The sequence below is a fragment of the Zingiber officinale genome, chromosome 3A (genome assembly GCF_018446385.1).
Source record: "Zingiber officinale cultivar Zhangliang chromosome 3A, Zo_v1.1, whole genome shotgun sequence".
In the NCBI taxonomy this organism is placed as follows: domain Eukaryota; kingdom Viridiplantae; phylum Streptophyta; class Magnoliopsida; order Zingiberales; family Zingiberaceae; genus Zingiber; species Zingiber officinale.
Window position 1 is genome coordinate 54,073,876 of NC_055990.1, and position 13,461 is coordinate 54,087,336.

The following is a 13,461-nucleotide window of genomic DNA, read 5'->3' on the forward strand; positions in this document are numbered from 1 at the left end:
TAGTGGTCAAATCACTATCAAATAAGATGACCAATGAGATGGGCATCCCTTCCAACCCTTTCTCAGCATTAATCGAGGAGGTCACTAACCTTTGATCCCATTCCAACAAATAGTCAAAACGCATTTAAAATTATAAAATTCTTTTAAAAAAAATACATTTAATTTTTAGATTTTTTTTTTATAAAATAATGTATTTATTTTTTATTTTATTCCTCCCATTAATTATTATGGTGTTATATTTAAAAAAATAACATTACACATTTAAGATGACAAAAGACGAATTTCAACCCATGACTATTTTAATTATTATCTCATATATTTAGTAACTGAGCGAAACTTAGAACCAATATGATGTTACATTCAAAGAAAAATATTACAGTGTATTAATTTTCAAAACAGAGTGTTGCTCTCTGTGATCAATTATTGTTGAAAAATCACTAGCCGAAGACGTACGATATATTGCTAACACAAACCCTCAAGGGACCACTGAAGAAGATGAGGCTCAATTGTGGCAATGTTTTAATCCGTTCATTGTTTACAAAAGTCATGTGAGAGAGAAGCCCGATGAGATACAAATATATCGAGCTAGGCGTTGTGCGTTGTCTAAACTAGGTACGAACAGAGATTAATAGCCCAGTTTAGTAGATGAAATTAAAGAGCATAATGAGGATTCATAATTGGTGGGGGGCAGATGCATGAGTACTCCTGCGAAGAGAGGGAATTGAGTGAAAGGAAGAACATCGAGAGAAAAAACAAATATTAATGAGCAGATCAGAGGCTTTTAAGTAAAGGGCCATTGTTAATTTAGATATCATATCACATTCTCTGTTATTAATACTCTTCCCTTCAGTTCACATCTTCTTCATCCTCTCTCTCGCTCACTTTATCTAGTATCGGTCCTTCTCTGAAAGTTTTGGGGTCTCCATTGCCGTTGTCTGTTTGCGCTAAGTTTACTTGTTTCAGGTAAACTGGGCCTGATGGACCACCCTCTCTGAAGTTAGATTTTTGCCGTGCGGCCACCGTTTACAAACTAGAGCGGGGCGAGTGCGATAGGAAAAGGAAGGGAAAAGATAGCATTTTGCCATTAATGGCGGATCCACCGAGCTCTTCTGAACCCGAGAGCAGCACCAATTCCATGTCTTCCTTCTCTTCGCATCCGCCTCCTCCTTCAGGAGGCCGGAGCGCAACAGCGTCGCGGAAGGAGGCCGGCGGCCTGTCCGCCAAGCCGCGGGTGTGCGGCCGGAGAAGGCATCCGCTGTACCGCGGCGTGCGGATGCGGAGTTGGGGGAAGTGGGTGTCGGAGATCCGGGAGCCGCGCAAGCAGTCGCGCATCTGGTTGGGGACGTTCCCGACGGCGGAGATGGCGGCGCGCGCCCACGACGTGGCGGCGCTCAGCATCAAGGGCTCCGCCGCCGTGCTCAACTTCCCGGAGCTCGCCGGTTCGCTGCCCCGTCCGGCTACCCTGTCTCCGCGCGACGTTCAGGCCGCGGCTGCCAAGGCAGCCGCGGGCGACCTGGGAGACCGCGCGGCGCAGCCCCCGGCGGTGGCGGTGGACGGGGCGGAGCCCGACGAGCTGGGGGAGATCGTGGAGCTGCCGTGTCTCGACGGGTGCCGCTTTCTCGACTCGGCCGATTCCGGAGGCGAGTTTCTGTACGACGACAGGGTCGACTCGTGGGTGGATGTGGATCCGCTGCTGCCGCCGTGGATCGACTCACCGGATGCCTTTTTTCCCACCAGCTTCTAAGTATTACTAAACGCTAATTAAGACCGCCTATAATCAATGCATCATTGCTACTTAATCTTCTCTGATGCCCTTTCAGTTTTTTGTTTTTCATAATTAGGGGCTTAATTAAGGGCCTTTAAAGTTCCATTTAATCTCAGTTCCCTCCCTAGTTCTCTATTTCCCGTGTTAATTCTCCATGCTTAACGAAGTGTTCTCCACCTTTGTAAAAACCTTCTAAATTTCTTGTGATTTTAACTTTTTAGACGGCTTTAAAAACACACCGATAAGGTGAATCATAAGTTCGCAGCGGCAGCAACAGCAGCAGCGATGACTCCCTGTGAATCCACGGCCATTCATTGATTCACGTAAACTTTTCCCTGCTCTCTTTGCCGAGTTGAGATTTTCTGTTCCTAAAATAACGTATCTCCTCATCAATTAGACGGATTAAATCATACCTCAAGGATATAGTACACATCACGAGGATATCATAACCATCCAATCAACGAGAGAACACGAAGACGCGTCATTTGGCCGATTGAACACGATTATTCTATTATGTATATTTTTTGAATAGTACGACATGGATAAAATCTAACCAGTTAAAATGGACTCTTTTCTAATTTTTAAAATTATTATTATTAAAGATGTTCAAATAATATAATATTTTATAAGTCAATTATATCCTTTTGTTTTTAATCTATTGTTATATTTAATTTTAAAAAATTATTTCTCTATATTAATAATTAATTATATTTTTAAAATAAATGTATTGTTTAAATATTTATATTCATTTTCTAGCTGGCACCATTGAGATTTACCCATATTTTTTATAGAATAAATTTGGACGATTTAAATAAATACTTTAGTATTTAAAAAATAATTTTAAAATATTAGTCTCCTCTCTTAGTCTAGTCTACTAAGCCAAGCGATCAAATCAAACTTGTAATTGGACCAAGGGCACATGGAGTTGAGTGAGTGCCTAGAAGAGCCTCTAGGTCAATTAGACAAGGTAAGCCAAGCAATCAAATCAAATCAAACTTGTAATTGAACCAAAGGCACATGGGGCCGACTGAGTGAAGCATATACAAAAAATGGGCTAGGAGAGCCTTTTAGATCAATTAGACTAGGTAAACCGAGCAATCAAACTCATTAATCGAGCCAAGCATAGGTCATGCAAGTTGATGATCTCATTGACCTAATCAAGCCAAACAGAGTAGTTAACACAATCAACTAGATCGACCTAGTCAAACCATTATAAAAATTCAAGGCACCATCATAAAGACTCATCTTGTTCATCATTATAAGATTTTTCAATGTTCGTCACGAATTAGTTCATTGCAAAAGATTTTGCAACAAAAAAAATTTATGGCAACATGCGTTATCTGCGAAAGTTGTAACAATCAAATAAAAAAAACTAGAACAGAAAAATTAAATAGGATGTTAAGGAGATTGAGCTTAGTGGATTGCCACCGGAAGCTCCCGTGGTCCATTTTGGATGGTGGTGGGGCATTTGGAGCAGGAGGATAGGCAATAAAAGAATATTGAATCAGATAACATCGAATTTGAAATTGATCTGGTTTTATCGGTCATTAAGATAAATCAGAAAGCGTTCGTGATAAACAGTCTAGAAGCTGAGCATCTTGTGGTTGCATGTTCCGTAGCACGAGGGAAAAGGTGGATAGGCAATATCATGAAGAAGAGGTGGTTAGGGAGGCAATTACACAATTCAATGGCCACAATTAAGTCGGCGATCATGATGAGCCACAATGATAATGTGTTGCATCTATAAAGGTCGTCTCTCTATGTATCTTTATGTCATAGACTACTTGGAATAAGAACAGAACAAATAAGAAGATAATAATTCCAATCCCAATAGAAACTAATCATAAAGAACTTTTTTTCCTGTTAGACAAGAACTGTGAAACTATGTAAATCATGTATGAATGTTTCACAGTTGATCATATTAGGGGAAGAATATTAATCTTTTGATGAATACCAAGCATTATGTGAAAAATATCATCAAAAGAAAATGGAGGCGGCATTGTACCTGCAGGATCAAAATTTTGCTGAACTTCGCAGAGATGTCTTACAGCCAGTATATTTCGTAGCTAGGACCAATGTTCTCCTGCACGGTGGTCGACATCCAACCCCTCAGCGATTTGTCCAACCCTACGTACCTTAGCAACGGACTCGCCCTCACCGTCTGCACCACATCTTCCATCGACACGCCGTAGCAAGAAGCCAGGACAAGGTTCTTCATGTAAGCGTGGTTCGAGAAGGCAAGAACTCCCGCACCAGTAATCAACTCGCAGCCCGTCACGTTGAGCTCCTCCAACTTCTTGCATTTCCGAGATAGCTCAAAGAGCGTGGCATCCGACAGGTTGATCAGCCAGGACAAGTCCAGACTCCGCAGGGCGTCGATTGATGCAATGGCGGAGCCTCCGACGTCTGTAACCTTCGGGCCGCAGTCTGCGAGGCTCAGTTTTTCCAGACAAGGCAGCATCTTTAACTCGCAAACACCTGCGTCAGTGATCCGATCGCATTCGGAGAGGTCCAACGCTGTCAGGGTCCTCGATGACGGCCGATTGGCCAGATGAGTCAATCCGATGTCGGTGACCAAGAAGCAGCCGCGGAGGCAGAGGACGAACAAGGAGGTCAAGTTTCCGATTTCGGCCACCGCTCTGTCCGAGACCTTGCTGCACCAAGCCAGATCGATGTCGGATAAATCGCTGGCGCGCTTCACCAGATCCACGACTCCGGAGTCTCCGACTCCGCGCCGATTCCTCAAAGCGATGTGTTGCAGCTTCTGGCAGCCTAGGGCTAGGGCGCCCAGGCCGGTGTCAGTGAGATCGTCCGATTGGGGTTTCTCTGGGAGGTCGGTCAGGCTACGGCGGACGTTGAAGATTAGGGAACGGAGATCGGGGCAGGAGCGTGCGATGAGGTGGAGATGGGCATCGGAGATGGGGGTGTCGGTCCGGAGGGCGGTGAGGTTAGGGAAGCGGGGGAGGAATTGCGGGAGGGAGAAGGGGTCGATGACGCGGAGGGAAGTGCGGGTGAGGGCTTCGATCCGACGCCATTGCCGGCAGACTCTGGCACAGGACTTACGGTCGCGCTGCTGGTCGAGGCCCCGCAGCACCAGCGTCAACTCGTCGTCGCCGAGCCGCTCCATGGCCGGCTAGCTTTCCGCAAGATCAGAGAAGAACATCCAGGGTAGGCCCTTGATCAACTGCTGGGCCAGCCCATCTCTTGAGCCCGACAGTAAGATTTTCATCATCCACTGTCTTGAGTTCCCAAACTTTACGACAAGGCCCAAAACAATGAGATATTTTTTATCAATTAAAAGAAGCATAAAGTAACATTAAAAAAGAGATCGATCTTTTATTATTATTATTATTATTATTATTATTAATTTTTGACATCCTATATTTAGTTTTTCAAATCCATTAATTTTGAGATGATTCATCATGCCTAATGAAAGTTGATATGACAGATAATATAGAGCTAGTCAATCTTTGAAGTCAGTATAGTCGACCATCTTGGCTGAGAGGTTATTCCACCGAGCCATTGGGTTGATCAGACGTTGAGTCCATCAGGTTATCCAATCGAACCATTGCTCATTCGGACGTTGAGTCGCTAAATATTGATGAATAACTCAAGACAAGTCAGCACTTTCTAGAGTCAAGACTTATTTGTCACTTGAAGATAGCACGATAAACTAGTCGAGTCGAGTAGTCCAGCCGATTGGAAGAGGGTCGATTGACATGATGGTCAAAGTTAAAGAAGGGTCAACCTTTGAAGTTAGCACAGTAGATTATCTCAGCCGAGAGGTTATGGGTCGGTCGGATGCCAAGTCTCTAAATATTGATGAATAACTCAAGAAGAGTCAGCACTCTATAGAGCTAAGACTTATTTACTACTTGAAGATAGCACGATTAAGTAACCTAGTAAAGTAGCCCAACTGATCGGAACTATAGCCTGATCGAACAAAATTAATGTTTGATCTGAATTGAACCCTTTTGGCTAAACAAATAGGCCGAGTAAAGGACGAGTTCTCGACAACACTCTATAAGTCTGATTGGCTAGTCCTTATGAGCGATTGTCGATCGTGTTACAGGAGAAACTCAGTCGGTTGGTCATGTAAGTATATTATGGGTCTCTCAACCCAATAACCTTATATTCCTTTTTGGCATTATGTGTCATGGAGGACAAAGAATATTTTACCTGCAAGCTATACATTAGAAGCTTCCTCCCTGTCAAATACAGAAATTGTGGGTCCATTTTAGGAAAGGTGCGAGGGCATCTTTATAGTCTGTCCTTTTTTGGACGGGCTTTAAGATTCATGCATAGGTAAACAGTAACACTATAAAGAGGTCTCCATCACCGGGCACAAGCACATGATGCTACGCAATTTTACACATTCCTAGCTATTGTTCATCCTATTGTTCATCTACTTGACTCAATCACTGACTTGAGCGTCAGAGGGCCTACGTTGAGGACCTCTTGCCTTACCCAGACACTAACTCTCCTTTTGACATGCAGGATCACTCGGAGCCACTTTTTGCTGAATTAGAGTCTTCAAGTAGTCAACATCAAAGCTACCTTCCCAGGCAGTAGTCATATTCTCAGTTTTCGGACATAATCATATTTAGTGTCGTCTGTGGGAACTTCACTTGCATCCAAGACTTGAAGATGGATGAGACTGGATGACTCACTATAGTAACTTTGTTGCAGGAAGATTTAGAACTATTAATAATTGCCCGAGCGACTAGAATGGTGCAACAGTAGCAAGTAGTGACCAAGTGCCCTCTTCAGAACGATCCCGCTATGTCTGTGATCGACCATTAGGCCGAGCGCGATATTCGAGTGGAAGGCCAAACTGGATTCTAACCAATCCAGCCTCCCCCGGCCGCCTCCCCGTAAGCACATGTGCATCCAGCCAGCCTCCTAGTAATGCCGATAGCATATCACCGGGCGTTATTCCGTATACCTCTTGATGACATGGGATGAGAGGAGAGGCCCCAAGGATCATCTTCTAAGAATGCACCTGCTTGTGATCTTCGAAAAGGCAAAGTTTCGATGACCAATAGCTCCCCCGAGGGGGTAAGCATACCGTTCTTCCAAGAAATCTTGGAAGATAAATTATCAGCTCATTTTTTACCCCTATCGATCGGAGAATATGGAGGAACGACCAACTCCAATGATCACTTACTCAAATTTAAAAATATAGCTATCCTCCATTAATATACAGATGGAGTCAAGTGTCAAGCGTTTCTCACCATCTTATTTGGCTCGATACAGAGATGGTTTAACCGACTCCTGACCAAGTCCATATGCTATTTTAAGGACTTTCACAAAGATTTTCTACATCACTTTGTCAACAGTCATCATTACCACAAGACGACACTGAGTCTGCTTTCTCTCAAGCAAGGACCCAAAGAGACACTGAAGACTTACATCAAGAAATTCAATCTAGTAGTCATGGATGTCCTCTCGGCCACCCTGAAATTCTAGTGTGCACCTTCTCCCAAGAGCTCACCGATGTCGAGTTCTTCCGATCCCTCATTAAGAAGCCTCCGAAGGACTTTGATCATCTGTTCGAACAAACCACCAAGTACATCAACATGAAAGAAGCTCAATCTGCTTGGATAAAGGATGTTACTCCTTGTACCCATGCCTCTGCGCCCGAGCGTCAAGCACCCCTTCCTACTTTGCCACCTAAAGGACCATAACCTAAGGCCACATGTAGTCCAACATGTAGAAGAGCGGGCACGCTTCCCCGACCCCCAACAATGAATTTCTATGTTTTGCATCTACCACCGCTCAGGAACTCATAATACAGAAGCTTGCTACCATTATAATCAAGAGTCATGCTGATCGGCTAATCACGAGTTTCTCCAGTGATCCCCTTTCCTAACTGTCAGCGTTATCGCCAACTGAACGGACCCCCAGACCAGAGCCCTATAAGGGTCGATCAGAACCAATAAAGTGCCCAACAAAGAAATAACTAAGTACCGGCTCGGGCCTCTGCAAAGCAACCTCGACAGTTGATTAGAGAAGAAGAAAATCATGGCAACGCCGCTCAGGAGGACATTAATATGATAGCAAGTGGTCCGACTGACGGCAATTCCAATTGAGCCAAAAAGTCATACGCTCGCCAACTTGAGATTTATGCAGTCAAATACAACAAAGAAAAAATACAAGGACTAGAGATTAGTTTTTGTCCTAAAGACTTGGTGGGGGTGGAGATATCCCATGATGATGTTTTGATTATTAATGTTGTGATAGCCAATCATAATATTCATCATACTTTTATTGATATAGGTAGATCGGTAAACATCATCATGAGGTGCTTTTATTAAGAAAGCATCCGAGCAACTTCAGTTAGAGAAGAGTGAACTCCAGCCAATGACAACACCGCTGTACGGGTTCACTAGCAACGAGGTGCAGCCGATCAAATAAATCCAACTGGATATCGCTCTAGAGGAGAAGCCCATCATGAGGACCCGTCGGTCAAATTTCATCGTGATTGATGCACCTCCAATTTATAATGTAATTTTGGACCGATTGGCTCTGAATGAGTTCTAAGTTGTCATCTCCACCTTCTGCCAAAAGATAAAATTTCTCGTTAATGACTCGATCGGCGTGGTAAAAGGAAATCAACTGGTAGCACATAAATGTTATGTGGAAGTAGTGAACACTGAAGCTCGCGCCATTTAGAAAAATCAGTATGTAGAAATTAATGTCATTCAAGAGGCTCTCCGACCCTAGTCTATGAAGAAAAAGAGCAAGTATGGATTCGTCACAGCTGACCGGAGGCCATTATGCAAATAGCAGCTGAATCTAAACCTCGAGAATAGAGCAAAGTTGATTAACTGTTTGACGTGTAATAACGACATCTTCACTTGGACGCCCCATGAACTCACAGGTATCTTATCGATAATAATGGAACATGCACTACACGTCTGCTCGGGCGCTCGACCTGTTAAATAGAGGAAGAGAGATTTCAGAGCTGAGAAGAATCAAATTATCCGAGCAGAGGTGGACAAGCTACTTGAAACTTGGCATATTCATGAAGTACAATTCCTAAGCTGGTTTCCAAATGTGGTATTGGTGTCCAAGCCCAGGAATAAGTGACAAGTATGCATTGACTTCAGAGATTTAAACAAGGCATTTTCAAAAGATTACTACCCTCTGTCATGCATCAATCAAGTGATCGACTTAACTACTAGCTACAAGGTGATATGCATGTTGGATGCATATCAAGACTACCATCAAATCCTTCTGTCAAAAGAATATCAAGAAAAGCTTATCTTTATCATTGCTGAAGAAACATACTGTTATAATGTCATGTCATTTAGGCTAAAGAATATAGGAAAAACATACCAACAACTTATGAATAAAGTGTTCCGAAGGCAGATCAGTAGAAATATCGAGGTATATGTAGATGAAATACTAATCAAATCCCTCTGAGCGATCGATTTGTGTGCAGATATAGAGGAGACATGCCGCACTCGAAGGAAGTATGGGCTCAAGCTAAACCCTAATAAATGCTTATTTGAGGTCAAGAGCGGACGCTTCCTCGGCTATATCATGATAGAGCGGGGAATTGAAGCAAACTCGAGTAAGGTAAAGACTATATAAGATATGTTCCCATCGCACAATTTGAATGAAGCACAACACCTAACCGGATGAATCATAATTTTGTCCTGATTTATCTCAAGATCATCCGATCAGAGCCTACCGTTCTTCAAGATACTCCACCAAACCATAAAATTTCAATGGAAAGCAGAGTATGATAAGGTGCTGAAGGAGCTTAAGGATTATTTATCTACTTTACCTATACTTACAAAGCCTACGACGGGTGAGCTGCTCTGGGTATACTTTTCTACCACTAAAAGGGTTGTCGGATCGGTGTTGGTACTTCAGGACGGCAATTAACAACAATGTGTGTATTTTTTAAGTCATTTATTAAAAGATACTGAATGTTGCTACACTACTCTCGAGAAGTTGGCATACAAGATGGTCTTAGCTAATCAGAGGTTACATCCTTACTTACTTTCTCATCCTATAATTATGTTAATTAACTGCACCTTGGGTTGAGGACTTGTCAACCCAAAAGCGTCGAGAATTTGATTAAGTGAACCATTAAACTAAGTGAATACGCCGTTCAGTATCAACCTCGATTGGCCATCAAAGTTTAAGCCTTAGTCGATTTTGTGACGGAAATAGAAAGTCCCGAGCTAGAAGAGACTTGGAAGATGTATATGGACGAATCGTCTACTAAGCGGGACAATGGAGTCTGGATTCTTATAATATCACCGCATGAAGACAAAATGCAATTGTCTGTTCTATTGGAGTATCAGGCTACCAACAATAAAGTGGAATATGAAGCATTAATAGTCGGTATGCAGGCAGCAAAACATGTGGGAGCATCCCGAGTCCTGATTTATTCGGATTCCCAACTGACAGCTCAACAACTATTGGACAATTTCAAAATAAATAAAGATCGGTTGAAGTTGTATGCGGAGGTGTTTGAGAAACTAAAAGTAGGATTTCAAGAAGTTGTGCTACAGAAAATTCCTTGCTTGAAGAAATAGTACACAAATGAGTTGGCCAGTCCCCTAAGCCCTTGGATACTGGATAAGACGGTCGAGCAAAAATTATTGATTGCTCACATTGAGCAACAAGCTGAAGAAGAAATGCAAAGTGATTGGCGGGCATCTTTGATTTTGTTCCTCCAATAAGGAATTTTACCTACTGATCACGAGCAAGCATGGATAATTAGGAAAAGAGTCAATCAATTCACATTGGTGGGAGATCACTTATACAAGAGAGCATTTTCTAATTCATTGCTCAATTGTGTTGGATCAGATGACATACAATATATTTTACAAGAAGTGTATCAAGATTCATGTGGAAGTCATCAAGACAGTCGATCACTTGCTTAGAAAATTCTACTAGTTGGGTGCTTTTGGTCCACCTTGCAAGGGGACTTAGCTTGGCTTGTATTAACTTGTTTATTATGTCAAAAACATTAAAACATTCCGTTCGACCAATGAGGAATGGATATAGTGGGACCCTTTCCGATGACGTATGGTCCGAGAAAGTTCCTCTTAGTAGTCGTGGATTATTTGTCCAAGTGGATGGAACTCGAACCGTTGGGCAAGATAACAGAGCGGATGATCATCAAGTTCCTTTGACAAAACATCGTGTGTCGATTATTTATAAACTTGTCTCAAATAATGGAAGATAGTTTGAAGGGCAGAAGATCCAAGAATGGTGTGCAAGTTATGATATTCTATAAGTTTTTTACTTCAATAGCTTACCCCAAAATGAATGGCCAAGTAGAGGTCACCAATAGATAAATTATCAGAGGACTCAAAACTTGGCTCAACCATCTTGGAGAAAGTTCGGTCGATGAATTTCCCAGTGTGTTGTGGGCATACCGCACTATGCCCTAAGATATCACGGGTATAACCCCTTTCCATTTGGTGTACAGTGGAGAGGCAGCTGTATTAGTGGAGGTTGGTATAGAGTTTGATCGAAGGTAATTATACGATGAAGATAATTTTAATCGACGACTTATGGGACTTGATCTTTTAAACGAAGTTAGGGATAAAGCAGTCGATTGGCTGATGGTATATCGATAGCGAATGAAACAGAACTATAATCAAAGGGTTATCCCCACATTTTCTAGGTAAGCGATCTAGTCTGGAAGAGGATTAAGTCAATTGGCGAGATCAGTAAACTGGAGCCACAGTGAGGTGGACCATACAAAGTGGTATGAAAGTTCAGCTTAGCATCTTATTATCTCCAAGACTTGGAAGGAAAGAACTTAGATCGATCATGAAATACGAATCATCTACAGCCTTATCGAGCTTGAGAATATGTTTGTATTGAATTGATGTAACTTGTGAAAATTTATACTCAATAAATGTAGGCTAATTAAAGTTAAAATGACAAGTCTAGATTCTCGTGTTATTCTGATAAGTTATAAGTGAGCTTGTTATCACACCCAAGTCCTAAATGTTAGGATCGACGGTCGCGGCTAGAGAGGCGGGGGGTGTGAATAGCCGCCCCAAATTCTTCGCGTTTCTTCCTACGATTAGGGTTAGTGCAGCGGAAATGAAACCATAGAAACGAAAAGGAAGAAGACAAACCTCAAACTCGATGGATATAACGAGGTTCGGAGGTGATACTCCTACTCCTCGGCGTGTCCGTAAGGTGGACGAGCCCTATCAATCCGTCGGTGGATGAGTCCCCGGAGAACCGGCTAATAAATACTCCTTGTGGGTGAAGAAACCTCGCCACAATAGCTTGCAACAGCAATATGGAAATACAAAGAAGAGCAAGAACAAAATACACAATGAATGTACAAATACTCGCTTGCCTTCTCGTCGACTGAAGTCCCGGATGAAGCACCAACTTCACGAACGAATGCCAACAAGCAACTCAGTCGAAGAAGCTCACACGAAGCTTCGGAGCTCAGCAAAGCTCAGAACAACAGCTCAGTTCCGAGGAGGAAGAAGAAGGAAGAAGTAGCACCTCAGAGAAGCCCTCACCTCTTTTATACCGCATCCACCAAGAAGAAGCCGTAAGACAGAGAAGATGTAAGACCCAGACCAACGGATAGTTCAGACCGATCAGTCAAGCCTCGATCGGTCCAGGCCTCGATCGGTCCCGGGACCGATCAGGCCCCAACCGATCGGTCCACCGATCCCACCTCTGTAAGAGAGGTGGCTGCGTCTCGATCATTCGTGGAGACCGATCGACTCGCCGATCGGTCCCAGATCGATTCACTCACGAAAGTTGGTTCAACTCCTCCGATCGGTCTCCGCACCGATCGATGACTTCTGTAACCCTTCGTTTGTTATCCGATCGGTCACTGCACAACCGATACTCAGCAGATCTGGATCGGTCACTGATCGATCCAGTTTAGAGCTCCACTCTAAACCCTAAATGGTCCCGAGAACGAGCTACGAGCCCTCTCTTGACCTAGTCCAAGAACGAGCTACCGAGCCCTCTCCGACTGCCCATCCGGAGAACGAGCTAGCGAGCCCTCTCTGACCACATCCGGAGAACGAGCTACCGAGCCCTCTCCGACTTTCCGTGCCAAGTCTCCAACTTGGTCTTCTCCGTGCCAAGTCTCCATACTTGGACTTTTCCGTGCCAAGCTCCCTGGACTTTTCACCAGATGTCTGGTCAACCTTGACCCATCTGGATTTCCCTTGCCTGGCTTCACTCACCGGGACTTCCAAACTGCCTAGCTTCACTCACTAGGTCTTTCCCCTGCCTGGCTTCACTCACCGTGTCTTTCCCAAGCGCCTAGCTTCACTCACCAGAGTCTTCCCGCCTCACTCACCAGGACTTTGACTTTCACCTAGCTTCACTCACTAGGATTTTCACCTGGCTTCACTCACCAGGACTTTCTCCAACTGCCTGGCTTCACTCACCAGGACTTTCACTTTCACCTAGCTTCACTCACTAGGATTTTCACCTGGCTTCACTCACCAGGATTTCCCGAACTGCCTAACATCCCAGTTAGGACTTCCCAGTCAAGTATCCGGTCAACCTTGACCTACTTGACTCTTCTTCATCCAACCTGATCAGACCCTGATCAGTATCTCTCCGCATGGACAACTGCACCTGCATTGTCCATGTCTACATATCTTTCTGTATTGTCAAACATCGAAACCATGACCAAGGTTTACGCTTGGTCAACTAGGTCAACCTTGACC

General features: G+C 43.6%; 2 protein-coding genes across 2 annotated transcripts; one reads left to right on the top strand and one right to left on the bottom strand.

Annotated features, from left to right (window-relative positions):
- Positions 1-661: 661 nt before the first annotated feature.
- LOC122051898 (dehydration-responsive element-binding protein 3-like) lies at positions 662-1,868 on the top strand. The gene has a single exon (XM_042613216.1). It carries the CDS (start codon positions 1,088-1,090, stop codon positions 1,742-1,744), a length of 657 nt encoding a protein of 218 aa, XP_042469150.1. The 5' UTR covers positions 662-1,087; the 3' UTR covers positions 1,745-1,868.
- Positions 1,869-3,581: 1,713 nt separating this feature from the next.
- LOC122051897 (SCF E3 ubiquitin ligase complex F-box protein grrA-like) lies at positions 3,582-4,968 on the bottom strand. Its single transcript, XM_042613215.1, has one exon. It carries the CDS (start codon positions 4,890-4,892, stop codon positions 3,810-3,812), a length of 1,083 nt encoding a protein of 360 aa, XP_042469149.1. The 5' UTR covers positions 4,893-4,968; the 3' UTR covers positions 3,582-3,809.
- Positions 4,969-13,461: the final 8,493 nt, after the last annotated feature.